The sequence below is a fragment of the Neoarius graeffei genome, chromosome 3 (genome assembly GCF_027579695.1).
Source record: "Neoarius graeffei isolate fNeoGra1 chromosome 3, fNeoGra1.pri, whole genome shotgun sequence".
Classification (NCBI taxonomy): domain Eukaryota; kingdom Metazoa; phylum Chordata; class Actinopteri; order Siluriformes; family Ariidae; genus Neoarius; species Neoarius graeffei.
The window spans coordinates 73710487-73738464 of NC_083571.1; the positions used below are offsets into that span (position 1 = coordinate 73710487).

At 42.4% G+C, this 27978-nt stretch overlaps 1 protein-coding gene across 5 annotated transcripts; it reads left to right on the plus strand.

Moving 5' to 3' along the window:
* Positions 1 to 281: 281 nt before the first annotated feature.
* LOC132883548 (oxysterol-binding protein 1-like) lies at positions 282 to 27673 on the plus strand. 5 transcript variants are annotated; one of them, XM_060917280.1, is made up of 18 exons: positions 282 to 372; positions 1031 to 1201; positions 11708 to 11916; positions 13083 to 13245; positions 13322 to 13433; positions 13573 to 13771; positions 13880 to 13982; positions 14118 to 14181; positions 15196 to 15363; positions 17243 to 17488; positions 17616 to 17736; positions 18089 to 18192; positions 20210 to 20305; positions 20413 to 20600; positions 20682 to 20914; positions 22150 to 22188; positions 22360 to 22398; positions 26267 to 27673. In XM_060917280.1, the coding sequence occupies exons 2-18, from the start codon at positions 1068 to 1070 to the stop codon at positions 26407 to 26409; spliced, it is 2361 nt and encodes a 786-aa protein (XP_060773263.1). In that variant the 5' UTR covers positions 282 to 372; positions 1031 to 1067; the 3' UTR covers positions 26410 to 27673. The 5 variants fall into 5 exon arrangements, with proteins under 5 accessions (XP_060773263.1, XP_060773265.1, XP_060773266.1 ...); XM_060917282.1 differs by having other exon boundaries at positions 14121 to 14181; XM_060917281.1 differs by lacking the exon at positions 282 to 372 and adding an exon at positions 479 to 497.
* Positions 27674 to 27978: the final 305 nt, after the last annotated feature.

Consider the following 27978-nt stretch of genomic DNA (forward strand, 5'->3'; position numbering starts at 1 on the left):
AGTACTGAGCTGAACACTTACACAAAGAAATTTATTTATTAAAAACATACAAGAAATGCATTGAATTAAGTTTTATATTTATGAATAAATATAGTCCAGCAAGTGTAGTACTGAGTAATTATGTAATTTTATACACAAAAAGGCAAACAATCGCAAGTAGTCAGCCTGCTGAGGTTGAATCCCAAATACCTGTTCACTCTTAGTGTAAGTGCACTATATAGGGCATGAACTAATGACTGTTACCGCCTTTGTAGTGCACTGAATGAGTAATGTGAGGGGATTTGGGATTGGACCCATGTCCCTTCTTTCTCTCTCTCTCCCTCTCTCTCTCTCCATTTCCTCCTTCCATACCGAGTGTTAGAGAGGAGATAAGTGAGTGTGAAGTGTTTTAAAGTGATATTAATGCGTAATGTGACTGAATTTGTGCTTTAGGTTTCGGTTTATGGTGTTGTCATGGCGAATGAAGGCTCGTGCGCCTGTCATTTAGAAGCTTGCTAGTCAGTTTAGCCTCTTGCTCATTTTACTGATTTTTTTAAAGTGATAAGCAGCTCACCTTAATTATTTTTAGTTTAATAATTGTTAAAGAGAATGTGTATTTATGTTTCGCTGAATCTAACTGAATTATTTCCCAGTGTGATATTTTTGCGAAGTTAACAGACGCTAATTGTTATGCTAATGCTAACAGTTTTAGCCGAGTTTGTACACGTAGGCGAAACCTGCATAATGACGGCTGATATTTAGCAACTAGCTAACTCAGTATTTTAGTAAGAAAACACACGGTTATAATTTGAGATGATGAATGAGGTGTCAGTGTCATTTCCGGCTCCTGTCCGGCCGTGATGTGTTTCAATGTAAAAATATTAGCCGTATAACTTGCTAAACCGTGATCTATTGTACACGATACAAGATGTGCTTCTCCCTTCCCCTTTTCTTTATGTTATCTTTTTTTATTACGGTCGTTGACTTATTTCTGAAACGTGTTGTCCAGTTCAGAGTGAGTGAACTTGTTTATATGTTTGCACTTTCTCAGGAAGCGGTAGGCCTCAGTGAAGCCTCGGCCTGGCGTGATGTCGGAGCCGAAAGCGGCCGCTCCGGCGCCCGGAGACACCTACAAGGGCTGGCTGTTCAAGTGGACCAACTACATCAAGGGATACCAGCGACGGTGGTTCGTCCTGAGTAACGGCCTGCTGTCCTATTACAGGTAAAGACTGCTCTTTAGAAGGTAGGGTTTGGATGTTTGTTGTGTTTACAGCTTCATCACTGTCCATTTCATCACAACACAATATAGAGAATTAAAGTGAAACTTAATGCAAAAAAATTAGTCTGTGAAGTGGCACTGAAATCCAAATGAGTCTTTTTACAGATACGATACAGATATGTAAAACAAAAATGCCAGTATTTTGTGATTTTTAATTGTATAGTTCATGATTTCTGGGGAAGGGGGAAAAATACACACGTAGTACTAGTGCATCTCAAAAAATGAGAATATTGTGAAAAAGTTCAATATTTTCCATCAGTTATTTAAGAAAGTGAAAGTGTTATATATTATAGACTCATTACACATATAAACTAAAATGTTTCAAGCATTTTTCTATTTTAATTTTAATCAGTATGGCATACAGTACAAAAACACCAAAAAACCCATCTCAAAATATTAGAATATTTCATTTCAAGTTTGAGTAAAACAGTATGAACACAGTGTATCTCTCGGTCTAGTTCAGTACACACAACCACAATCATGGGGAAGACTGCTGACTTGACTGTTGTCCAGAAGATGATCACTGATGCCCTCCACAAGGAGGGTAAGCCACAAAAGGTCATTGCTGAAAAGGGTGGCTGGAAAAGGTGCACAAGCAACAGGGATGGCCGTAGTCTTGAGAGGATTGTCAAGAAAAGTCGATTCAAGAACTTGGGAGAGCTTCACAAGGAGTGGACTGAGGCTGGTGTCAGTGTATCAAGACCCATCACGAACAGACATCTTCAAGAAAGGGGATACAACTTTCGCGTTCCTAATATCAAGCTACTCCTGAGCCAGAGACAATGTCAGAAGTGTCCTATCTGGGCTAAGGAGAGAAAGAAATGGACTGTTGCTCAGTGGTCCAAAGTCCTCTTTTCAGATGAAAGTACATTTTGCATTTAATTTGGAAATCACGGTTCTAGAGTCTGGAGGAAGAGTGGATAGGCACAGAATCCAAGGTGTTTGAAGCCCAGTGTGAAGTTTCCACAGTCTGTGATGATTTGGGGTGCCATGTCATCTGGTGGTGTTGGTCCACTGTATTTTATCAAGTCCAAAGTCAACATAGCCATCTACCAGGATATTTTAGAGCACTTCATGCTTCCATCTGCTGATGAGCTTTTTGGAGATGCTGATTTCCTTTTCCAGCAGGACTTGGCACCTACCCACAGTGCCAAAACTACTACCAAATGGTTTGCTGACCATGATATTACTGTGTTTGATTGGCCAGCCAACTTGCCTGACCTGAACCCCATAGAGAATCTATGGGGTATTGTCGAGGAAGATGAGAAACACCCGACCCAAAAATACAGATATGCTGAAGGCCGCTATCAAAGCAACCTGGGCTTCAATAACACCTCAGCAGTGCCACAGACTGATCACCTCCATGCCACACCGCATTGATACAGTAATTCATGGTAAAGGAGCCCCAACCAAGTATTGAGTGTATAAATGAAAATACTTTTCAGAAGTTGGACATTTCTGTATTGTAAATCCTTTTTTTTTATTGATCTTGGGGAATATTCTAATAATTTGAGATACTGAATTTCTGATTTTCATGAGGTATAAGCCATAATCATCAAAATTAAAACAAAAAAGGCTTTAAATATTTCACTTTACATGTAATGAATATAGAATATATGAAAGTTTACCTTTTTGAATTAAATTATGAAAAAAGGAACTTTTTCATGGTATTCTAATTTTTTGAGATGCACTAATATGTATGTATGTATTACGGGTCCCAAGAGTGGTACCACGGTAATAAAGATAAGTGTACCTGTAAACAGGTGCAGAAAAACAAGGAGAGATGACACAGGTTGTTTACAGTTGTTCCCCGAAAGTGCATCTCTTTATTTACTATCATTCATAGCAAAATATCTTTCTTTCTTTTGTGTCGTAGGTCAGTATCATCATGTTCAATACAATTACATTCATGTAATACAATTACATATACATATTCCAAACATTCCTACATTTACCCTGTCACCTTACACAAGTGATAAAAGGCCACTATGGCTGAATAGTGCAATAGCATGGAAGCTCCATTGTATTTAAAAGCAGGTTACCCGTAGCCACCTAGTAAACCACTTAAATAAACATTCATACTGAATGAGATTCTACAAAGTAGCAAATAGCACCGATAAAGATCTGGTTCATTACTGTAAAACACTCAAGTTACTTATAAAACAATAATATTAAAGTGTCAGTGTCATTACTATACTCAATCAATATAATCTAGATGAAAACCATTCATTTCAGGGTCATAGCTTAGTTAATACTGTACACTCATTACCAAAAGATAACTGTTACATCAAAACTGTATTCCTTAACCTAGCGTCTTAATACTCTACAAAATACCCTTCATGAAGTTAAGGTATTTATTTATTTATTAACTTGTATTCCTTGTCACAATAATCATGTCTTACGACCAGTGTGTATTTACGGATTTACTCTTGAAACTTCGTTTAGCACCAGTGTTGCGTCAGTGTATATTAATTTATTTATACTTGTTAAACTTCTTAAAATATCCCTTTCATCAAACCAGTGGGTGAGCATATCTATACTTGTTAAACTTGGTGAAATAATAACGGTAAAACCAGTGTCGGGGGGCTCAAAATATTACGTTAGCAGTTAGCTACAGTATCAATACAATCCCATAGGATTCGGTAAGCTAAAAAGACGGCTGCTAGCAGGCTGAGGTATCTCAGTTTGCCGCCACGGAGGGCTCGCGGAACGACTGCTGAACGTTAACGGCAGCTAGCCGCTTCATACGATGGCAACTTTCTAATATAACTGTTATGCTAAAAGTTCAAAATAACACAAAAACAAGTGTTCAAACAAGCATCAGTTATGAGTAGTTTACGCTACAACAAGGACGGGGTTTTACCCAGTACTAACCTGTAAACAGGTGCAGAAAAACAAGGAGAGATGACACAGGTTGTTTACAGTTGTTCCCCGAAAGTGCATCTGAGGGACGAGCGAGGGTCCGCCCCCCTAAGCACTCCCCCCCCGTGTCACACACTTGTGTTCCTACTGGGCACTAGGCCATTCTAAAGTGATAATAGTAATAAAAAAAATATTTATAAAATACTAACAAAAGTAGTAATGAAACTACACACTTGTGGGCATCTATTTTGGGTGCGCCACATATGTATGTATGTCTGTCTCATTCTGTACTAGTCTTCTGTTCACCCAGTTAAATGCTCTCTCTAGAATGTATGCTCTGCCAACAGTATTGCTTGAAAGTAGCAGCTTATTAGCAGTAAACATGATTGGATGGTGTGTTTTGGCTGTGTGGGGTTCCCTGACCCGACCCCCTTTCTCCAACTGAGAATGTGTTTTGAGCTAATTCATGTGAAAGAGGGTGGGATTTGAGTTGTGGTCATGTGACTTTTTTCAGAGGGGTGTTTAACAATCTTTCTGAACCTCAGACTGATGGAGAATTCTGTATTTATACACTTTCTCCATCAGTAATCTCCTCTTATTTACCGCTTAAATGCACGCCATAATGTCAAAAACACCCAGCGTCTCGTTGTCTAGGACATCATCCTGGTTACAGTTAGTTGTTTATGCCTCAGAGAAATGAGTGGTGGCAGCAGTGCAGATGGGACTTTGTGTGTCTGGGTCATGTGACTGTTGTAAGGTGGTCTTTTCCTGTAAACAGTGTGAACTAGTTCATCCACTCTGCTCTGTGGAGAGAAATCAGGACGTGTGTGAGGAAGAGATGTAAAGATCTGGCCTCCTGACTGCTGGTGGTGAATGTTAATCATGTCTCTGAAGGTCACTGAGTCACATTAGGAGTCACATGAAGATTGAAGCTGTGTGTGTGTGAAATGACCAAACATAAGTTTGTGACTCAGATCTGTGGAGCCATGTAAAACAATTAATGTTCCTTTGTTTATGATCTCTGCTTCAGTCCTAGACCTACAAACCAACTATAGCCTGAAATTGTGTTCAGTTTTCCATAGCATCCTCTGATGCACAGATTAGGACACATCAGTGTTGTTTCCTGGAGTCATTGGGTGTTTCAGGTCTTACGACAGACACCCTCTTCCAGGCAACTTGACCAAGGCTGATCAGACCTCAGCCTGTATCCTAGTAGCATTCTTCTGCCCCCACTGCTCCCCCCCCCCTTCAACCAGACCCATCTGGATGGTCTCTCTCCCGCCTCCATGTTGTTACCAATGGCTCCTCTTCTGCTGGCACCAGTTATGCCCAGGGCTCTGTAAGCCTTGTGCAGGGAGTCACCAGCAAATCCCCTACAGCCCACCTCCACTGGCATACATCTAGTCTGCCAGCCGTTCCTCCGACAATCCTCCACCAGCCCCTGGTATCTTCCATCTTCCTTTCTTGAGCCTCCTCCATCCTCTCTTCCCAGGGTACCGTCAACTCCAGCAGTATCAGCTGCTTTGTGGCCTCTGAGACTAAAATGATGTCAAGTCTTAATGTGGACTGGGTGATGTGTGGTGGAATTTTCAGCTTCATCTCCAAATTAAAAGTCATCCTCCAGTCTGGGGCTGTGGAGCGCAAACTTACAGAGCAGTCTTTTGGTGTTGTCTTCAGCACCTGTTCCTTAACAAAGTGAATGAATGATCTTGGCTGCAGCATGGGTGTATCTGCTGTCCTTGATCCCCTTGCTGATTGCCTCCGTGATGGATTTGAGGACCTGGTCATGTCTCCAGCGATACTGGCCATCACTCAGTGCTTGGAGCAGCTGCTTAGGATATGCTCAAAGGTTCCTGTCTTAGAACACAGGGAGCATGCAGGTGTTTCTGCTTTGCTCCATGTGAACAGGTTGGATGGGCTTGGAAGGATGTCGTAGATGCCCTGTGTCTCTGGGCATTTTACTTCCAGATATCCTTCCAGGTGACACTCTGCTCCATTGCTTGTTCCCACTTCATCCAGGCACCTTGCTTCCACATTGCCACTGCTCTGCTGGTTCACTCTTCCTCCACTGAAGCTTGCACCTCCTTTCACCTCTCCTTCCCAGTAGCAGAGCTATATGAGGACTTCGGTAGGCTCCTGAGTCCAGCTCTGCCCTGCACCACACTCCTAAAGATGGTCTTGTGCTTCAGCTGAATTTCTGCCTGCTGGTCATCCCCATCCTCACCACAATTCTTGCACTGGACACTTTGGTGTCTCTGGATTCCGTGTACTGCAGGTGTTCCCATGCACATGCCGCAATGAATTCCTCCTTGACCGAGCTGAACAGGAGCCTGAGCTTGTTGTTCCCATATAGTGCGATGCTGCGTGGCAGACTCAGCCAGCTGTGTAGATGGCTGCTTACCTCGTGCTCCAAGCATTCCACAATGGTCATGCAGACTTCAGAGATGAGCAGAGGCCAGAGGATTCTTGGGAGGATTTCATGTTGGTAAACCTAGGTCTTGAATCTTCCAGGGAGTCCAGACTTGTCCACTGATCTTAACCAGCCCTCCAGGTCAGCACTTGTTGCTTTGATGGAGTCTGTGTCCTTCAGGCTGCAGTTGAAGACCTTCCCGAGACTCTTCACTGATTTTTCTGTGACTGCTGGAATCTGTACTTCTCCCATCCTGAAGCGGAACTTGTCTATGATCTTCCCTCTTTTCAGAACCAAGGATCTGGACTTTGCAGGTTTGAAACTCATGCACGCCCATGACACGAGTTTCTCTAACCCCTGGAGGAACCACCTGGCACGGTTGTTGTCACTGTGAGATCATCAGAGATGCCAACCACTACGAAATTTTCGTATTTTATACGATTTTCTGCCACTTTTGCACCACTATGACCAGTTAATTCGAAACTACGAATTTCGCAGTGATCGGGAAAAAAAATCAGTTCGTTCCGCATTTTTGTTTGGTATGTTGAACTCCGCCATGATCGAAGAAAATTCAGTCTGTTCCGCATTTTCAGAAGGATGAAATCCGCGGGAATCATTCAAAGCTTTCGTGATACGTCGTCGCTGATTGGTTGATATTCGCTTCCGGGTTTGAACTCGATCAATCAAAATTCGTGATAGTGCCGTCCGACAATATATCTGTGAATAAAACACATTTCATAAGGATTGACTTGTCTAAGATTCATTTTTTTTATTTTGCAAAGTAACAAATGTACTCTTTCACTGTGCATTCTATACTCATGAAAACATTACAATATATCGTATTGTGTGCATATATGCATACAGTTTGCAACCGAAAACATGTTCTTCGGCCCCGGACTACAGATCTGTTTATTGAAAGGTTGGCATCTCTGGATCGTCCATGAAGGCTCTTATGGGAGGCTGACTTGCTGAGAGGGCCCTGGCATTCCCTATCTGTTGCTTTAACCAGCATATTCATTGCCAATGCGAACAGTGTCACTGACATGGTGCACCCAGTGATTATCCTGACTTCCAGCTGGTGCCAGTCTGATGTTACCTGGTCAAAGGAGACTCTCAAGCTGAACCTACTGTGTAATAGTCCAGGATGAGTTCTTTCATCTTCTGGGGTATGTGATGATGAATGATTCGTTTGGAAAAATTAAATTAACATCGCATGTCTGGAACCTAAAACATACCAATGTTTACAAAAAACTTTTTCCTGATGCGTTATTTAGTGTTCAGGTTTAATATCCAGAATATTATTCTATTCATGTAAATCAGGAGCCTACTACTTAAACATTTGGATTACATGTATGTAAATAAATCTGTGAGGGGGTTCCTGGTATTGTTGTGATATTGGAATATGAGTTCTGGTCTGGGGGATATACCTGGGGTGAAAGTAAGCCGGTCCTGGCCGGTCCGGCGTACCACTAAAAGATTTGGCCATACTGGAAAGAAAAATATACTGTTTCTGAAAAAAAATGCACTTTCAGCATAATAACACCTGCTAACGTTAATTTACCAAAAGCAACACGTTTTCCTCAATATACATTGCATATAACTCGTTCTGACCTGTCTCTGAATTATGTCTGAAGTGAATTCCTTCCATGTTTCACTTGACAGACAATGTGCGAGAGAGTGCGCGGAGCCACTGCTTAACCATCTTGCGCCAACGTGCGCAGCTGGTATCCAAAGTGTTTTAGTAGACAGAATGTCCAAAATGAAAAGTTAGTTTTCAACTGTTCAGCTAAAAAAATGTTATTAAAACAATTTTGTTGAAATGTGTTTGCAATTTATTTATAATCAAAAACTGATACAGGAGGATGAAAGAGTGATAGTGTGATTAAAAAAAAGTACTATACTAGTACTACTGAGTGATAAGAAGTCCTAGTGAATGTTTGATAAGTAGACAATAAATAATTAGGTGTATTTTTCGGTGCTCGCTGCGCACGTGCACTATGACTCAAAATAATAGTAACGGCAAGAAATAAAAGTTACTTTCACCCCTGGATATACCAGAAATATGTCATGGGGTGGCACGGTGATATAGTGGTTAGCACTGTTGCCTCACAGCAAGAAGGTTCTGGGGTCGAGCCCAGTGGCCAACGGGGGCCTTTCTGTGTGGAGTTTGCATGTTCTCCCCGTGTCTGCATGGCTTTCCCCCACAGTCCAAAGACATGTGGTTAGGTTAACATGGGATAGCCATGGCTTGAGGTTCGGCTGAAGTGCCCTTGAGCAAGGTTCCTCACCCCCAACTGCACCTCAGGTGCTGCCCACTGCCGTCTGTCTGTCTTTCTGTCTGTCTGTCTATCTATCTAATAAATGTGTGTGCGTACTCATTTGCTCGTGTGTTTTTACTGCTTCAGATGGCTTAAATGCAGAAGAGGAATTTCACTGTGTGCTTAAAGGTCATAGGCAACTGTTTTAATTTTATGCACATTTGAAACTTTATATGTTAAACCCTTTGTAATTTTCTTCTGGTCCCAAGAAGTATTGTTAATAAGTAATAATTAAAATAAGTTAGTGCAGATCGTGGCGAATTTCTGTTCGGCTATTTTCGTGACCACTCGGTGTGTGACATCATTTAAGACAAACAAACTGCTTGAGTTGAGTCCACTTCCGTGTATTTTCATTGCCGTTCGGCTTGATTGCAGACGTGCGTTTGGGAATTAAAAAAACAAAACAAAACATGCCTTATTGTTGTGCCATGAACTGTAACAACGGGACCGGTTCAGGAAGAAGTTTTTACCTTTTTCCGAGAGAGGAGAAGAGGTGGAGCGAGTGGGTTGGCTTTTTCCGAAAGAGGAGACAAGGCGGAGCGAGCGGGTTGGCCTTTTCCGAAACTGGAGACGAGGCGGAGAGAGTAGATTGTGCGCGTGAAGCCAGAGGGGTGTGGTTTTTTTTTTTTTTCCCCTGGAAGAGGAGAAGAGGCGGAGAGGGTGGATTGTGTGCGTGAAACAAAATCAAGCAGTCAAAGAAGAAACGGACCAGCAATGCTCAAGCAAAAAGGAGAAGATTGGAGGTAAACATTTTTACTTTTGCTTGCAATTGACAAGTCAAGAATCCTGAGGGATCCTGTACAATTATTGTGGAAATGAGACAAAGGGATATTTCCTCGTTTAGAGTAGGCTATAAATAGTATTATGCCACGGATGGCAGGCTAATGTGTCCTACCAGCGCACTGTCAAGTAATCGTTACCTATATCCACTAGGGAGGGCGGTTTAATTATTCTTCAAAAGGGCTCTTATTTAGTATTATGATGAAAGTAGGAATTTATCATAACTACCAGGATAAATCGTTTGGGCGCGAGTCTTGTTGAGGTCCAGGGTCACCGCGATCAGAGTCGGCCGAGTCGCTGTCCGAGGCCGCACGGTCAAACCAGTGAGCCACATTCACCGATTGCTTTGCGATGGCCATAGGTTCATACATGTATGGTTTCACCTCTCGATATTCAATTTGGAGAGTTCCTACTTCAAAATCGCTATCGCTTTCAGGCATTTTACACAACCTCTCATGACCAAAGTCTGTACACGTGTGCTCGCAAGTAAACACAGAGCTGCTCCCAGTCTGTTTGCCTTGAATGACATCACAACGACGGTCCCCTGGCAGTGAAAGTGCGCATAAGTGAGATGTAAACAGACCTTTGGAAATTGGGCAAAACAGTATATTTTAACCGTTTTATTCAATTTTAGGGTGCAAATTAGACACTAAGCAGATTGAATTCGCTTTTTGGGTCGTTCTTCTAGACAATAAAGTTGATATTCCACATTTCACCTCTGACTGTTGTCTATGACCTTTTAAAGGACAACTGAAAGCAATTTTTTTTTTAAATCAAAATTCTGTTTCTCATTTTATTAAATATAGAAATGCATTTTTGATAGCTATTTTGTCACTGCTATAGCAAGTTGAGTGTTTGAAATATGGACTGATATTACATAGCATATGTCAAAGCAATGGCCGTAAACGAGATTCGTTGAGACCTGTGCAAGACATCGTAGGACGGAAGTAAAACGTACAGTGGAAATCGGAATGACCAACATCTGCTAATATCTGGGTCCGAAATCGCTCACTCATTCAATACTTCCTATATAAGGAATTACTATATAGAGGACTATATAGTGAGCTCATTGGTAAAATGAGGGGGGGGGAAACCCTTTCAGAGACTAGTCCGTCATGCTGGTATTTACGTCATTACTGTCGCACAATTAAAACGTGCCAGATCAGTCTGCTGGTGGGTTTTCAAAATAATATATACATGCATGTGTTTTTGTGATAAATCCATATTATGCTGAGCATATTTCCCACATTTAGTAAATACAAAGTACCTGCATCTTTCAGTGTTTTTTTTTAAATCAAGGCTGAATACTTTTCTTTTTTGCCGCTGCCTTTTATCAAATCAAATTTGAGACTTTTGATTTCTTTCAGTGCAACTGCAAAAAAAGATGCACGTGCCCTCTTGCGAATGCTGATGTAATCAAGCCGGAAGTTTTGTTTTTGACCGCAATCAGGAAAGTTTGAAAAAAGTAAGCAGTAATCGTCATTTAAACTCATTTCTGTGCAATATTTCGTTTAGAAAACAGTTTTCAAAATGGCGGCGCTGACACTTCACATTTCGAAGTCTCGCACAAGTCTCGTGAAGATCGCGCGGATAAGTAACGCCTGCCGTGGACCAAACGAACTGAATTCAACATAGCTAAAAAAACGAATAGGCCGATAAGTATAATATTTAATTGCAATTAGTTGCCAATGCGAGTCACGATACAAGGTTACTAAAACCGAAAATGTAATTGAATAACTCGTTAATTAAGAAATAAAGCAAGTTTAAAAATGACTTCAGTTCCCCTTTAAGTCTGTGCTTGAGTGTACATGTGACAAATAAAAGCTTGGCTTGGCTCAAAGGCATTTCTACTAAACACAGTAGGTTTGCAGTTAAAATAAAACTACATTTAAAAAAAATTTACACTGAGTTTTAACACACACTGTTTCCATTCAGTTATTAAAATGTCAGTTTAATAAAAGGATAAAATGCTTTTGTATTTTGAGATATATACAATATGTCTCATATTACCCAGCAACATTCACACGGTTGATACACTTGTGTAAGAAAAGTGTGCATCTCTCTCTCTCTCCCTTCCAGGACCCAGGCGGAGATGGGCCATACATGTCGCGGCACTATAAATCTGGCCACAGCCAACATCGCTGTGGAGGACTCTTGCAACTTCGTGATCTCAAATGGCGGTGCACAGACGTATCACCTGAAGGCGAGCTCTGAGGTGGAGCGGCAGCGCTGGATCACGGCCCTGGAGCTCGCCAAGGCCAAAGCAGTGCGCATGCATGCCGAGTCAGGTGAGTCACTCTGAAGCAGACACAGAAACTTTTTCTTTCTGTATGCTTAATTGAATCTGATCAACTGAATGAAAGAACAGATTAAATAAGCACACTTCCTTTCTGTTGCAAGGATGGACGGCGGTGGAGCAGACAGAGAGCCGGAAAATTTCTTCCTCCAAAAATATATATTTTATTTTTTCTATTTTCAAAACTTTTCTTAAAATAGTGCAAAAATTTACAGTGTGCCAACCAAAGGCTCAAATTGCCAAAAAGAAAACTATACAAACAAAATAAGAAAATACAAAAATAAAGAGGCTTCAAGTTTGCCAGACTAAATCAAAAAGACCCTGAACAAAACTATTAGTCAGCCAAACCACAGTACCTTCAAACAAGATGTTCCAACCACAACTGAGGCTCTGGAGCTACTGCAGAGCTTACATACCCGCAGCCCCTCCCACAGCTGAGCCCAAATTGCAAAATTAATCAATCAACTAAATAATGACATCCTAAATACAAAATAATTTAAAGAAACAAACACAAAATATACAAACATCCAAAATAATTTTCATTAATCAAAACCCCTTCAGTGCATAGTAAAATGCATGTTTCCCCAACACCAGTAAAACACCCCTGTTGAAATAGTCCGTTCCACCAAACACCCGCGAAACCCCTCCATAACAAGCCAATGGTACAGTCCCTCGGTTTCTCACAACAAACAGGAAGTATGTGGAGTTCGCATGATGAGTTACTGAAAACTGTTTCGTGTTCTAAAACTGCTAGAACTAAAGTAAACTTGATGTTAGAAATAACCGGTTTGTACGTGTGTTTCCTAGACCATAGACAATGCTTAACAGATGGGAGATGAAAATGCTTAGAAATGTGTGATGCGTTTTGAGTGGAGCCAAACAAATGTTACTAGAATGCCGGTAGGTCTTTCCCTGCACTCGTAACAAATGCTGCTCTCGTTAGAAACTATGGCAAACGGTGGAGTATGAAATGCTTGAAAACCAGTAATACCCATACAGAAAACAGTAATGGAAATGAAGTGCAACTCACAGCGACAGGTCAGCAAAGATGTTTGAATGTTGCCGGCAGATTGCTGCCTGTGCGCTGGCGTGAGAGGTGTGTGTGTGTGCGCAAGCATCACGGCTCACTCCGTGACACTTTCCTCTGTCTTTACTCAGATGACTCTGGGGATGAGTGTGCATCCTCTCCACCGATAGCAGGTCAGGGCATTGGGGCTCGTAACTCAGAGGTCCAGTCCACGTTGAGAACTCTGGGAAGTAAAGTGGAGGACCTCAGTACATGCAATGACCTCATCGCCAAACACGGCTCTGCCCTCCAAAGGTCAGCCCCACCTCTCAGACACACATCCTCTTATTTTGTAATGCGATCGGTACAAAGTTGACATGGTTTCTCTCAGGTCCTTGTCTGAGCTGGAGAGCATTAAGCTGGGTGGGGAGACGAGCGATAAAATCCGGCAGGTGACAGAGAGGGCCACGCTGTTCCGCATCACGTCGAATGCCATGATCAACGTAAGTTGCGTGTGATGTGTGAATTATGTGAATAACATTTTTTTTAAGCGTCCTCCGTTTCTTCCAGCAAAACAGGTGTCTGCAGACTTCTGTTTTCATGTAAGAGCTCTGTGTGTGTGTGTGTGTGTTTTGTATTCAGGCGTGTCGGGACTTCCTGGCCCTGGCTCAGGCTCACAGTAAGCGGTGGCAGAAAGCTCTCCAGGTCGAGCGGGAGCAGAGAGTTCGTTTGGAAGAGACTCTGGAGCAGCTGGCCAAGCAGCACAACCATCTGGAGAGAGCATTCAGAGGAGCCACGGTACTGCCTGCCTCGTCCAGTAACCCCACAGCCGACAGTAAAGGTACACATGCACCAGCTCTAAGCTGCAGTGTGAATTTGATGTGCCAGATGTCACAATCAGATTTTTACTTTTACAAATTCGCGTTTTAATCTTTATTCTGATTTAAAGGCTCATCTGCAGCAAAGGGTGATGCCAGTGATGATGAGGAGAACGAGTTTTTCGATGCGTGTGAGGAGTTTATCACTGTCCCAGCTGACCCCAAATACCACAGGTCTGTATTTACCCCCACTTCCTGTTTCTGTATCTCACACTGTGGACTGGACCTAAGTGTGTGTGTGTGTGCGTGCGCGCGCGTGTGTGTGTGTCTGTGTCTCTCTCTCTCGGTGTTTGTCTGTGTTCCTCTCAGGAGGTCTGGCAGTAATGTCAGTGGGATCAGCAGTGAGATGGTGATGGACGACGGCACCACATCGGTGAGAAGTTTGGTTTTGTCTCCTCTCTCGTTTTTATCCCCCGCTGGCCTAAAGGCCCAAAGGGGGATTATGTCGTGCCGATGTCCGTCCGTCCCGGGAAGGGTGCTCACCTTCTGAAATCAACTCCTCTCAATTTTTGGAGGAACTTTACGGAACTTGGCAGGATTCTTTGTTATATGTCGGTACTGTGCATATTGTAATTTCATTCTATTCAGTCACATTTTACCAGAGATCCAGCCCTTGATTCACAAAATTATAACTCGACAATTTCATGAGTGTTTTCCTTCCGAAATCAACTCCTCTCTCAATTTTTGGACGAATTTCTCGAAGCTTGGCAAAAGGCATTGCTATATGACGGTAACGCGCATGTTGCAATTTAATTTCATTTGTGAAAATTTTACCAGAGTTTTGACCCTTGATTAAATAACTTGTACTTTGACAATTTCATGAGGGTGTAGGTTCTTCTGAAATCAACTGTTCTCACAGTTTGTGGAGGAATTTCACCAAACTTGACAAAAGGATTTGTTATATGACCGTTATATGCATATTGAAATTTTGTTAATTTGGGCAAATTTTTTACCAGAATTATGCCCTCGATTATTAACAAACTTGTACTTTAGGAATTTCATCAAGGTGTGCTTGCTTTCTGAAATCAACTTCCCTCACAATTTTTATCCCCTGCTGGCCGAAAAGCCCGAAGGGGGATTATATCGTGGTGATGTCTGTCTGTCCCGGGAAGGGTGCTCACCTTCTGAAATCAACTCCTCTCACAATTTTTGGAGGAATTTCATGAAACTTGACAGGATTATTTGTTGTATGTTGGTAATATGCATATCGTGATTTCGTTCAATTCAGTTATATTTTACCAGAGTTATGGCAGAGTTGCCAGTGGGGGATATTGTGCTCTCAGAGCACTCTTGTTGTACTTTATGAAGTCTGATGCTCATTAAAGTATGTTTATTTTGCATCATCTTTTATTTCCTCATTTAAAAAATGCTCATTGGTTGCTTTCAGCTGGATGAGCAGTCTCTGACGTCCAATCCGGAGTCTCCTCACTCCCAGGAGGTGGAGCCAGTGAGGAGGAGGCGGACCCGAATCCCAGACAAACCCAACTACTCGCTCAACCTCTGGAGCATCATGAAGAACTGCATCGGCAAAGAGCTCTCCAAAATCCCCATGCCTGTAAAGGAGCTTTCACACCATGCATCTCAGTTTTTAACACCAATATATTCAGCTAATGTGAAAATAAACAACAAAGTTAGACGATTTACTAGCACTTCAGATACTTTTAAATGCGCTTCACAAAGAGGGACGTGTTCATTTATATTAATTAGAAACAGGCATAACTCTTTCTTAATCACTCTTAACTCGAGCACAATGCTGAAAAGATTAGAATCTGATTCATTTAATTCACATTTTTTCCATTTAAACCACAGACTTTCTCAGTACTTCTGGATAAAACTGATTTGGGGGTGGGGCTACATATGAGTTCAGTCAGTGATGTCACTAAAATATGCAAATTATTGGATGACCTGATATCTGAAAGCTTTTATTGAAACTGCTCAAGAGCTAATGTTAGCTGTGATCAGACAGTTGTCATGGTTGTTTAATTATATTCTGACTGGTTTATCTACCAGTGAGCGAGTTTATTAGCCGTTAGCTAATCTGCTAACTAAAGTTATGGTAGTATTGGAGTACTGGAGATAACTACAGGATAAATTTGCACATGTAACTTATTCATATAAGTCCATAGATATTTGCATGAAGAATAAGTGTACAGTATAGATCAGGGTTTCCGTGGAGTCTTAAGTCTAAAATTTGATAATCCTAATTTAAGGCCTTAAAAAGTCTAAAATACAAGCATATTTTGCATTGTAGGTCTTAAATGTAATTTTGTGAAGTCTTAAATCCTTACGTCCATTTACCCCATTCGCTTTTTTTTGTTAAATGTGTTGGTGATATTCATAATTAGTCATATAATCTAGGCCTACTTAGTGTCAGTAGGCTACGCTGCAAACTACAAATGAGACACAGTGGAATCCGGCGTCTAGCCTGGTTGGCATGGTGATGCACAGGGCATGGTACGCGTGCATTTAGACAGTAGAGCCTAAAAGAAGCGAGGGAGATTGTCACGGTTTGTAGCAAAATGGGCAAATGCAAGTTTAACGACTGCTGGCTTGAACGCAATGATTTCGTAGACTGGTTAAAACGTGTACCAAACAGTCCGTTTGAGGCGTACTGCACATTGTGCAAAAGAACACTCAAACTCGGCACCCTGGGTGTAAAGGCACTGGAATCGCACGCGAAAGCGGAGAAGCACCAGGCTGCCCATAAAAGTCTGCAACAATCGCATGCCATCACTCAATTTTGTTCACCGTTGTCAGGTCCAAGCACATCTCGAGACGGTGTATCAGCTAACTCCGTGCGAACAGTCACATTACAACACACAAACCGTACGGAATCGAATACCTCATCCTCAAGTGATTTGCGGGATGTCTTTGGCTCCACTGCAACTTTAAAAGCCGAAGTGTTGTGGATTTTAAACAGTGACAATGCATCACTCATATAAAAGCAATGACAAGATTGGGGAGCTTTTTCAGGCCATGTTTCCCGATTCTAACATTGCCCAAACGTTCCACTGCGGCAATGTAGTTCTCTCTCGATCTCTCCATTTAATCAATTTGTTAACGATCTAGCGTAATGCAGTGGTTTTCAAACCTTTTCCTAACATCCCTTTCTCCCTCTCTGACCCCCCACCCCAACCCACCCATTCTAGTCGGTTTGTCAATGATCTAATGCCATAACGTTCCACTTCATGTTTGGTTTCTGTTCCTCATTAATGCAAGAGCGCACCCTAGGGATGTAATGAGTTCATTGGTGAATGATGATAAATTTTGTTATTTTGAAAGTAATTCAGGCTCTCCCAATTTTCTTTATTTCTTTTTGTGCAGCATAAGTCTTAAATTTAACCTGTTATGGTCTTAAAAAGTCTTAAATTGAACTTGTTCAAGCCTGCAGAAACCCTGATAGATTAATGCTCTGTGTCCTTTTCTTTCTGCAGGTGAACTTTAACGAGCCGATCTCCATGCTGCAGCGTCTGTCGGAGGATTTGGAGTACTCTGAGCTGCTGGACCGAGCCGCCAAGTGTCAGAGCTCACTGGAGCAGCTGTGTTACGTAGCGGCCTTTACAGTGTCGTCTTACTCCACCACCGTACACCGTACAGGAAAACCCTTCAACCCTCTGCTGGGGGAAACATTCGAGCTTGACCGCCTGCAGGAGAGTGGATACAGGTCCCTCTGTGAACAGGTACCGAGAGAGAGACTTTTCTAAGAAATTTATATAGGTAAACACAAACGCACACATTGAGAGAGGGTTTTTTTTGTTTTTTGTAAATGTGTGTGCGTGCGCGCGTGCGTGTGTGTTTTGTGTATAGGTGAGTCATCATCCTCCTGCAGCAGCTCATCACGCTATCTCTGAGCGAGGCTGGACCCTGAGGCAGGAAATCACTGTGGCCAGCAAGTTCCGGGGCAAATACCTCTCCATCATGCCCCTTGGTACAACACGCGCGCGCGCGCACACATACACACAGATAAACATGATTGATGGTGATGATGAATTCTAGTCAGTGTCACAAAGCAGCTGTTGAGAAATCAGAATATAGATTTATACCATTTCAAATACTTGGTCTATAAAAAGTGAGACAGAAAGACAGATGAGGACAGAGAGCATGAGATACAAACATAGAAAAAGCAACAGTGTATGAGGCAGAAAGACAGAGTGAGGGAGACCGACTAGTCAGAGAGAGCATTAGAACGACATGGGTTGAAAGTAGTAGGAAGATGGAGAGAAAGATGGATGGTTCTTTTACTGTCTGATGAATAAATGTGTATAATAATGTATTTCCAGGCTCTATTCACTGTATATTTGAGAAGAGTAATAATCACTACACCTGGAAGAAAGTGACCACCACCGTGCACAACATCATTGTAGGAAAGCTGTGGATAGACCAGGTGAGATCACCACCATCACCTGGACACACTGCAGTAAAACTGTGTGTGTGTAAAACCCCCACCAGGGGGCAGTGTAGAGCCTGAAATACTGTTCATGTGATCAGTGTGTCACTGTACCACAAGCTCTCTCTTCTTAAATTACTCAGACTTTAAGTCGCATCTGTAAGTATATAGACAGTCTACATTGTGTTACAAAATGTATGAAATTTATAGCTCCTTAAATCCTTATCGCTAAAGAATGCAGATTAGCGGATTCTGAACATGACCTTTGAGTACTTGCGAAAAAAATACCGAGCTTCTAAGAAAAGTGTTGGTTGTACTAGCACAGTGAGTGATGCTTCATCCAGGCTAACTGAACCGGAGCCACAGCTTGCTCCACGTATGGCCCACCTGGGTTTGATGAATTGCAGGCCGCACTGCAGAGGGCGATGGAAGAAATGGCTCAATTTAATGGCACCTTATCAAGCCTGCAGTCGGATCAGTGTCAGGATTAGTTTGGGTAAAATGGAAATTGATTTGGCAGCCATTTTCAACAATTTGGATCTCTGAACTGGAAGATGAGAACGGGAGCCTGAAGCAGATGGTGAAAATAAGTGCTAGAGAGTGTTCAGATCTGGGAGAATGCGTGATGGATACGGCTAACAGAGAGCCACCTCAGTGTACAACTCTCTTTGGACTGAAAGAAAAATCTGAAAAGATGAAGTTTCAGGAGCATGTGAAGGGAAGATGGTGCACTGATGTTTGATGAAGATACCTGCAGAAGGTGTTTCACTTCATCCAGTCATCACCTGCTTTCATAACTTTTCTGGAAAAGATGCACATTTTGACTGCGGTAAGGGCGAAGGTGGGGGATCCAGTGGAACGGTTCTATACTTTGTTTCCTGACATGATGAAGGAGGTGTCAGGAAAGAGGAAGCAGTTGCATGATTTGGATGTTTGCTTCACATTGGCGTACCCCCTGCCATGCTTCGCTTTACATGGGAGGGGGAGAAGGTGAGCTTCATGGATCCTCGAAAGGCAGCAACCTCGCGCTCTGAAATGGAGTGCGAGGTTAACAGGCTGGCTCCAGTCAAAGCTGGAAAGGAAGGTATGGGTGATGTCATCCGAATGTGCTAAACAGTTTTATGTTGTTGGACCCACGGAAGGGGCACATGAACATGATTAAGAGTTCAGGATTGGAATGGATATTTAAGTTTTGAACTGGATTGGGACATTAATAGTCAAGGAGGTGTGTGTGTGTGCGCGCGCGTGCAAATGGCATGTGCAGGACAGTCCAGACACGACCAAGTTATGATGATGAAGGCTATTTGAAATCTTCCTTAATTCCACCAGGATTGTACTCCGGAACTGGAAAACTAGAAGCGTATCTTGTTGTAAGGACTGGATTGAGTTCATGAGTACAGCCTCAGATGAGTTCACATTGGCCAAATTGAAAGATTTTGTGTCTAAATTCACTGAATTGTAGGTTAGAAAGGTTGATGCCCGCCGTGTTGTGGAGACGGGGAGCTGCTGTGACCATCATACTGTGCTGCTATTAGTGTTGGTTTTTGTTTTCTGCCTGTTTGTGTACTTTGTTACCTGCAGAATGTGAATAGCGTGTTAGCAAATAAATAAATACATTTTAAATAACAAATAGAAGTATTGTATTTAATTTGGGAACGTCCTGGAAAGAATAAATGAAAAATAAAATGAGTATTTAAATATAATGTGGTCTTTATTTGATGTTTGAGTTGCATCCTGCTGGGAATATTTTATTATAAACGTCACCCTGAGGAATGAAGAGTCTGAATAGAGCTCGGGGCACACAGTGTGAGGAATGACCGTCACCATTTTAATTCTCAATGAATGCGTATTTGGTTATCTATTTGTGCTTTCTGAAATTCACTTGTACTCCAGGAAGAGTCCTTGTTCATGCCTGTGCAGGACTTTACTCCAGTTTGATGATGTGTACGTATAACTTGCTGAGCTTGTCGTTGCTCTGGTAACCCCCAAGTCTGTCTCCTCTCTGTTCTGTCAGTCAGGAGAGATTGATGTGATAAACCACAGGACAGGAGATCGCTGCCACCTGAAATTTGTTCCTTACAGCTACTTCTCTAGAGATGTGGCCAGAAAGGTGAGACTCCAAACACATCCTCTGCTTATTAATGAGCAATAACAATTTTTAATAAAATTGTATAAAACCTCTTGAATGTACAACTCCCTCCATCTCTGTCTCATCAGGTTACAGGTGTGGTGACTGATAAGGACGGTAAAGCTCACTACGTGCTCTCAGGGACGTGGGATGAGAAGATGGCGTGTTCCCGTGTAATGCAGAGCAGCCGAGGAGGAGAGAATGGGACGGAGGGACGCCAGAAAACCGTCTACCAGACACTCAAACCTCGAGAACTATGGAAGAAAACGCCTCTGCCGTAAGAACTCCTCTCTCTCTCACTCACTCTCTCACTCACTCACACAACAGATGTAACGTGTCCTGTATTTCTGTGTTGTAGAGATGGAGCAGAGAACATGTATTACTTTTCATCACTGGCACTGACACTGAATGAGGCTGAAGACGGGGTGGCCCCCACAGACAGCCGGCGACGCCCCGATCAGAGACTGATGGAACAGGGGCTGTGGGATGAAGCCAATGCTGAGAAACAGCGGCTGGAGGAGAAACAGCGTGCTGTGAGACGGGAGAGAGAGAGAGAGGCTGTTCAGCTCGCCAATACTGAGGATAGTGAGGGTGAGACGTGGGTGGGGTGGGGGCGAGATACACTTGGGGGGAGGGCATGCAGAGGTGATGTTGAGAATTGCAGTGAGAGTGAGACATACAGAGTGTCTTCTTGAGGACAAAATGGGCCAGATTTTATTTATTTATTTATATTAGCATTGTCTGGGTGTTTTATTTATGTTTGTGCAAATGCATTTTTAAGTTCTGTCTGTCTTTTCTGTTTCACTCTCCTGTCTGTCTCTCTCTCTGTCTGTCTCCCTCAAGCTCTCATTGAGGACTCAGTAACTGACTCACCTCTGAAAAGCAAGTACTTCCATCTTTTCCCTGTCCTTCTGTCTCGTGTGTGTGACTCTCTCACACTCTCTCTCTCTCTCTCTCACACACACACACACACACACACACACACACACACACACACACACACACACAGAGCATTCTTTCTTTTATTTTTATCATATCCTTCCTTACCTCTTACTGCTTTTCCACTGGACAGTGTGGTATGGCTCCATCCTGTTAAAATCATGGTTCTTTTCAAGTCTGCAGAAAGAAGGAGATTAAGAGAGAAACTTTAACAGTCACTGATGTTCACTGGAGAATGTCCATTAGAAAAGCCGCTCTAGTCCGAGACATGAATCAGGACCGTTTCTAGCTCTGCCCACATGGCTCTGCTCAGTTCTTTTGGACAGACTGCAGGAAGGGGAACCACTCCAGTCAGAAAGTTAACTCGACCTATTATGAAGTGAGAGGTCTAACACTTTATAACTAACTAAATCATACTGATCAGGAGAAAGTGATTAAAGGTGTTTACTTTCTCATGTTGGTCAAATCGCCCTTTCTGCAGAACATAGTCCATGGGATGGAGTTGGACCTCAGTCAGCTCCTCCTACCTGGGCAGAGCTGGGCGGAGCCCATTTGGATGCACAGTGAGGATGATGTCATGCCGGTCAGCACAGACAGTTTAAGCAGCAGATCGACAGTGAAAATGTCAGCTGTGTGGAAACATCACACTTTCTGTGAGGACATTTAGATGAGTGCTGTGCAAAAGCACCGTATCAGGAATGGGGTGTGTGTGTTTTGACTCTTATGACCATAACACTTTTTATTCCTCTTCAAGGCTGACCAGTGTGTGTTCATTCGGGAGGTCCCATCTTCCTGCTTGATGTTTTGCTTAATCATGACTGTTTCTTTTCTGTTTGTCATCCATTTCCTGTTCACCATTGCCTTGTTTTCTTCATTTCCTCTCCCAGCCTTTCCTGACGACACCACCTCTGACCTCTCACTCTCAAGCAAGTATTCCATTCTTTCATAACTCCACTCTGCAGATCTTCTGCTTCTTAAGATACACACACACACACACACACACACACACACACACACACACACACACACCTCATTTCTCTCATTACTGCATCTTTTCTTTCTGATCTGTCCATCAATCATCACGGCCCTGTCTGCAGTCGACACTCTGCACAGCTCACACTCCACCCCTTACTCATGCAAGTACCACTTACTTATACACACACACACACACACGTAACCTCATTATAAGAATCCTCTCTCTCTCTCTCTCTCCCTCAAGAATAATCAAAGTAATATTTAAACCTGCCGACTTTCACAGGAAATCATTTGACTGACGCAGTAACCGACCAATCAGACTTTCCTCTCAGCTCGTCAGCAAAAACAAGTGTTGCTCTTGAATCTCTAAGACTCAATGTATCAAAAGTTTGTGCACCCCTCAGAAACCAGTGCATGCATGTACACATTAACTAAAGTATAGTGGACCAATCAGGTTGCAGCGTTCAAGAAATTATTTAATTTTGTTGCAGTTGATAGTAAAATCACCACAGAAGCTCCTGCTAATAGTCCCAGAGCTTTAACCTGTACAGTGTACACACACCCCAACAAAACAGTATGTATCCTCTACTCAAAGCTCCCTGTCTCTGTTGAGCATCATGTCTGTCTCTTTCTCCTCATTTCTCTTCTTGTCTTTCTTGTTCTTTGGCCACACTGCTTTTAGGCAGAGTTTATTTTTAGTTTATTTTTTTGTAGATTGTTTGTTAGTGATTAGTTAGTAAATGTGGCAGCTTGTCAGGGTTTTGTGGGATTTCAGATGATGCAAACCCACTCATGGTTATCACACAATTCCTCTTCCCCTAGTGTGTGTTTGTTAGGTTTGCCAAGATGAGGTACTCATGGCAAAAAGTGTTTGTTCTTTTCCCCATTACATGTATCAGTAAAGCCCGGCGCGCACGGGTGACTTCTCGTCACAAGCGTATTGTGATTTTTATTTTTTTGACGCAAGTTTCCCCTCTCGGGTAGCTGGGTGTGTGCATTATCTGCGACCAGTGGGCAATCTGGGGAGGGGGATGCAAGTCACATTGGAAATCACGTGACTACTTCACAGGCGGGATTGGCTTAGCCTTTGGAGGTGATCGTATCATTACTGCAAAGATACGCACACGTGGCGATATCTCTGCAACAAGTCAGTGATGGGGGGGGGGGTTGGTCACAGAATATCAAGCATGTTTGATGCCTGCGATCTGTTGCAGGCAACAAAAAATAGCTGTCACAAATATCCGTGCACACAGCAGTTTTTCACTTGCATCAAAAAGTTGCATGGCCAAGTGATGGAAAATCACCCCTGTGCAGCGGGCTTAAAGGAGATACGTAGAACCTTTTATTTTTAAGTACATTTCTGAGTGGATAGTATCTCCATCCTTGACTCTTGTCTGCTGCATAAATGGGGAATAAAAAATATATATTTTTGAGAGTTAAAATCGACCGCAAAGTTGGCATTTGAGCTTCCCCGCTGAACCAGCCAGCCCTGAGTGCGTGACGTCACAGCAGTAACTGGTTTTAAGGCCGAGGCCTTTGATGGCTATAGACCAAAGTCATCTAAATAAATTTATGGTGAAAGTAAGAAATCCCGTTACCAACTTGCTCAACTAAGACTGATTTGACTTCGTTGATTGTGGGTTGAGGGCGGCACGGTGGTGTAGTGGTTAGCGCTGTCGCCTCACAGCAAGAAGGTCCTGGGTTCAAGCCCCGTGGCCGGCGAGGGCCTTTCTGTGTGGAGTTTGCATGTTCTCCCCGTGTCTGTGTGGGTTTCCTCCGGGTGCTCCTGTTTCCCCCACAGTCCAAAGACATGCAGGTTAAGTTAACTGGTGACTCTAAATTGACCGTAAGTGTGAATGTGAGTGTGAATGGTTGTCTGTGTCTATGTGTCAGCCCTGTGATGACCTGGCGACTTGTCCAGGGTGTACCCCGCCTTTCGCCTGTAGTCAGCTGGGATAGGCTCCAGCTTGCCTGCGACCCTGTAGAACAGGATAAAGCGGCTAGAGATAATGAGATGAGATTGTGGGTTGACTCTCATTAAAACAGGATAGGTGTTGTGCAACATACATGTACATGCATGCATTTTCACTCCTCTCTCATCTCATTATCTCTAGCCGCTTTATCCTGTTCCACAGGGTCGCAGGCAAGCTGGAGCCTATCCCAGCTGACTACGGGCGAAAGGCGGGGTACACCCTGGACAAGTCGCCAGGTCATCACAGGTGCATTTTCACTGATAAAACGTAAAAGGCTAATTAAATAATCAGATGAACTGAGACAATCACATTCTGAAGCAAATTAAATAATCTTATACCGGTAACTTAACCCATTGACGCCGGATGCTGCATCGCGCAACATTGCCCCTAGCGCCGGATGTTGCATAACGCAACATTGCCCCAAATGCTGGTTGCTGCATAACGCAGCATTGTTGATTTGTCATTATTTTCAAGACGCATGCCAGATTTTTTTTTTATAAAAATGTGTTAGTGTTAATGCTGAATGAGCATGAGCCAATAAAAGCAGAGAATTTTATCTTTTAAATGCAACTTATTTCATGTCTTTATGTGCTTCAGAGGCTGAGATATTGAATTTTTCATAGGCGTTTTCAATTATTTTTATTTCAGAAAACCCTCAGGCAGATGGGGACCTTTTCTAAAAACTGGCTTAGGCATTTGCAGACGTTTTTTTGCAGGCATTTCAGGCGTCAATGGGTTAAACACACAATACAAGTTACATGTATTAATCTAAATGCAGGGAAACAAGAAGTGGTGGTGTTTTTGTTGTTTTGTATCCAAATGAGAGTCGGAGCTTACCCGTCTGTGTTCTCGCTTCTTGAAGGCCGATCTTGTGGCCGCTTGTTTTGAAACAATCTGACTTTCAGTTGTTTGTTCAGTTCTTCGTTCATTCGCTTCTTCCCCATAAGGGCGAGATATTACTGCTGAGGCAAGCATATCCAGCAGAGAAATCAGACGGCTGGTCCGCTTATTCTCCATTTTCTCCATACGGAGTACTCTCAATTACTGCTCGGTTCAGGCAATTACTAAAACGCGGGATGGGATGGGAGGTCACCGGTTTTAGCAACAACCGCGGGGAGGTTACTGCTCAAGTGATGTGTCCCTTTCCGTCCCGCGTTTTAGCAACAACCCTTGGCTCACACTCCTGGAGAACTGGTGCAACTGAACTTACTTTTTACTTGTACTTTTCCTTTGTTGGTGCTGCACCCTCTTTCAATACGGGCTTATAGCCAACGCTCCTCAACAGATCAGAGGTCTCGTATGAGTCTTCAGTAAAATGTGCAGAGCAGAGGAGAGACCACTTCGTGGGTGCCTGATGTGCCCGTGAACAACTCACAAAACGCGTCCAAATCTTTGCAGTCTGAACATTCTTGGGCCATGAATGCAACGTAAATCCACCTTCTGTCGTGTTGCTGCACCTACCAGCAACACATCTACGTGGCATGGCGATAAATTAGCTCAAAATGGAAGCTCGAAGTTGCAGTCAGCTCTGTGTTTTAATATAGCAAAAATGGGGATGAGACCGATAGACTTCCTGCTGTGACGTCACAGATGCCAAGGTCATTCACTCAGCCCGCTACCTATTTGAATCACTTTAATCGTAAAAATTACTATATTAGATTTATTGTTAACGCTTAAAACCATTCCTGTGCCATTCTTGAGGTCTCAAGGCATTTATAAACAAAAAGTGGTTCTTTTGGTTCATGGTTCTGTCTATATGCTTTAAGTAAATGAGTGATGCATTTATTTTTGTCATTTTGATTTGTCAATGAGTTAATTGCTTGTTGAAATTTTTACTTTTTGATTTATTTTTAACCAACACACTGAAAGTGTTTTATTTTGACTTGCCTTTTTTCATGAATTTAAACCTTTATTTAACATTTCATTTATTGGTGTTAATCACAGCACATCTGAGGACTGAAACGATGACTTGTGTATGATTTTTTTTTTTTTTTTTTAAAAACACCCTCTTTGGGAGAAACCAAAATGCTGACCTTTTTTTTTTTTTTTAAACCAGGCGTCCCGCAGGACAACTACAAGGCCCTTTGGTTCGAGCAGCATGAAGACCCGATGACTGGAGAATCCACGCATATCTACAAGGGCGGGTACTGGGAGGCTAAAGAGCATGGTGACTGGCACGGTTGCCCCGATATTTTCTGAATTAGCACTGTGTGCACCCCTGTCTACAGAGTGGACTATTCCAACAACAATAAAGGAAAAAAATGCATTAAATCAGCCTGCTTGCTTTCTTCTTGCTGGAAAACTGGATGCTTATCTGGACTTCCACATCTGTCTTTTCTCAGAAAGATTGCCACCTTCACTCTACCCCTCCACCTTAAACAGGAAATACCAAAGGGGCATACGGTACTTGTGACTCCGCCCACTGCTGTATGATTTCCTGTTCTCCTCTCCTCTCTGTCAGTGTTAACTCTCTTAAGGGAATGGACGTGTCTTCCACGGGGCGTGGCCTATAGGAGTACGGCTTATCCAGGCCGATCCCACACAGATTACTCTTATCTACATGAAACGACTTGAGGATCATGAAGGACATGGTTTTGGGGTTTAATGGGTCGATGTTTGTTTGTTTTTTCACGCAATCATTTATTTAAAATAAAAAATAAAATAAAATCGCTCATTACAGTTCCCGAGCGCCATGGAAAAACAACTTGCACTAAACCGTGTAGCAGAGTTACACAATGACTAGTGCCTGTGTGGTGTCACTTACACACTCCCTTCACACGTGTGTGTGTGTGTGTGTGTGTGTGTGTGTGTGTGTGTGGAGAGGTCGTATAAGGTTGAGAGGGACCTCTTTAAATAATGAACTCGTCGTTTCCATGTGTATGTGTGGAAATTTTATCGTATGTTGTGTTGATTGGGGAAATATAAATCATGTTTTATTTTCAAGTGTACTTACATTTAAGCAAAGTCACACAGAGTAAACTGACAATTATATGTGTATGTGAGCTAATGAAGTAATGTTAGTGCTGATATGAATTAACACTGGGAGGTTAAGCAGCTCGGGGAGCGTGTTTTGAGGAACAGTATGATTTTTCTCAGTGATTTTCTTGCAGTCTGTTGAAGGGAAACAGTCAATGCTTTAATGTTTTTTTTCTGTTTTAGTCTAAAATATTTGCCCTTTTTGTTCAGACACGGCCACTCATACTAATTTTTTTTTTTTTCTCTTCAAAGTTACTTTAAGTCACAGTAGAATTGTTTGTTGAAAGGTTTTTATTTTTTGGTGTAATCTTTTTCAATTATTTCCCTTGTATTTCTAGCTGTAAATTGTTTGGATATTTTTTCCCCTTTTTCTTTTTTTATTATTTTAATTTGGTTCTCTCTCTTGATCTCTGCTGTGACAGTATAGACCGAGTGTAGAAATGCTGCAGGATATAACACGAATAAAAATAAAGTCGATTTCTCCTCACTTATCCTTTTATTCTTATTTAATGGTTGTCTTAGCACTTTGTGAATCTTTTCAGCAGTTTATGGTTCAATAGATAGTTTTCACTGACGTCACGGCATTCCGGGGAACGCCCTCCAGCCGCCATATTGTGGGGCAAACAAAGGACCATCGCCATTACCGGCTACGTTATCTCGGACGAATTTATGAAGTTATATAGTCAGTTTTCTAAAATAAAGATCAATGTCGGCAAAATCAAGCAAACGGAAGTATATGGATGCATTGGACGACATCTCACGACAACGGTATGCAGCCAAACTGGCCTTGAT

Bases quoted from the DNA above. Each gene is read 5' to 3' on its own strand.
- LOC132883548 (XM_060917280.1), top strand. From the start codon at position 1,068: ATGTCGGAGCCGAAAGCGGCCGCTCCGGCGCCCGGAGACACCTACAAG. The intron at 11,917-13,082 runs GTGAGTCACTCT...GTCTTTACTCAG, and splicing joins GCGCATGCATGCCGAGTCAG to ATGACTCTGGGGATGAGTGT. The intron at 22,189-22,359 runs GCAAGTATTCCA...CCCTGTCTGCAG, and splicing joins CTCTGACCTCTCACTCTCAA to TCGACACTCTGCACAGCTCA.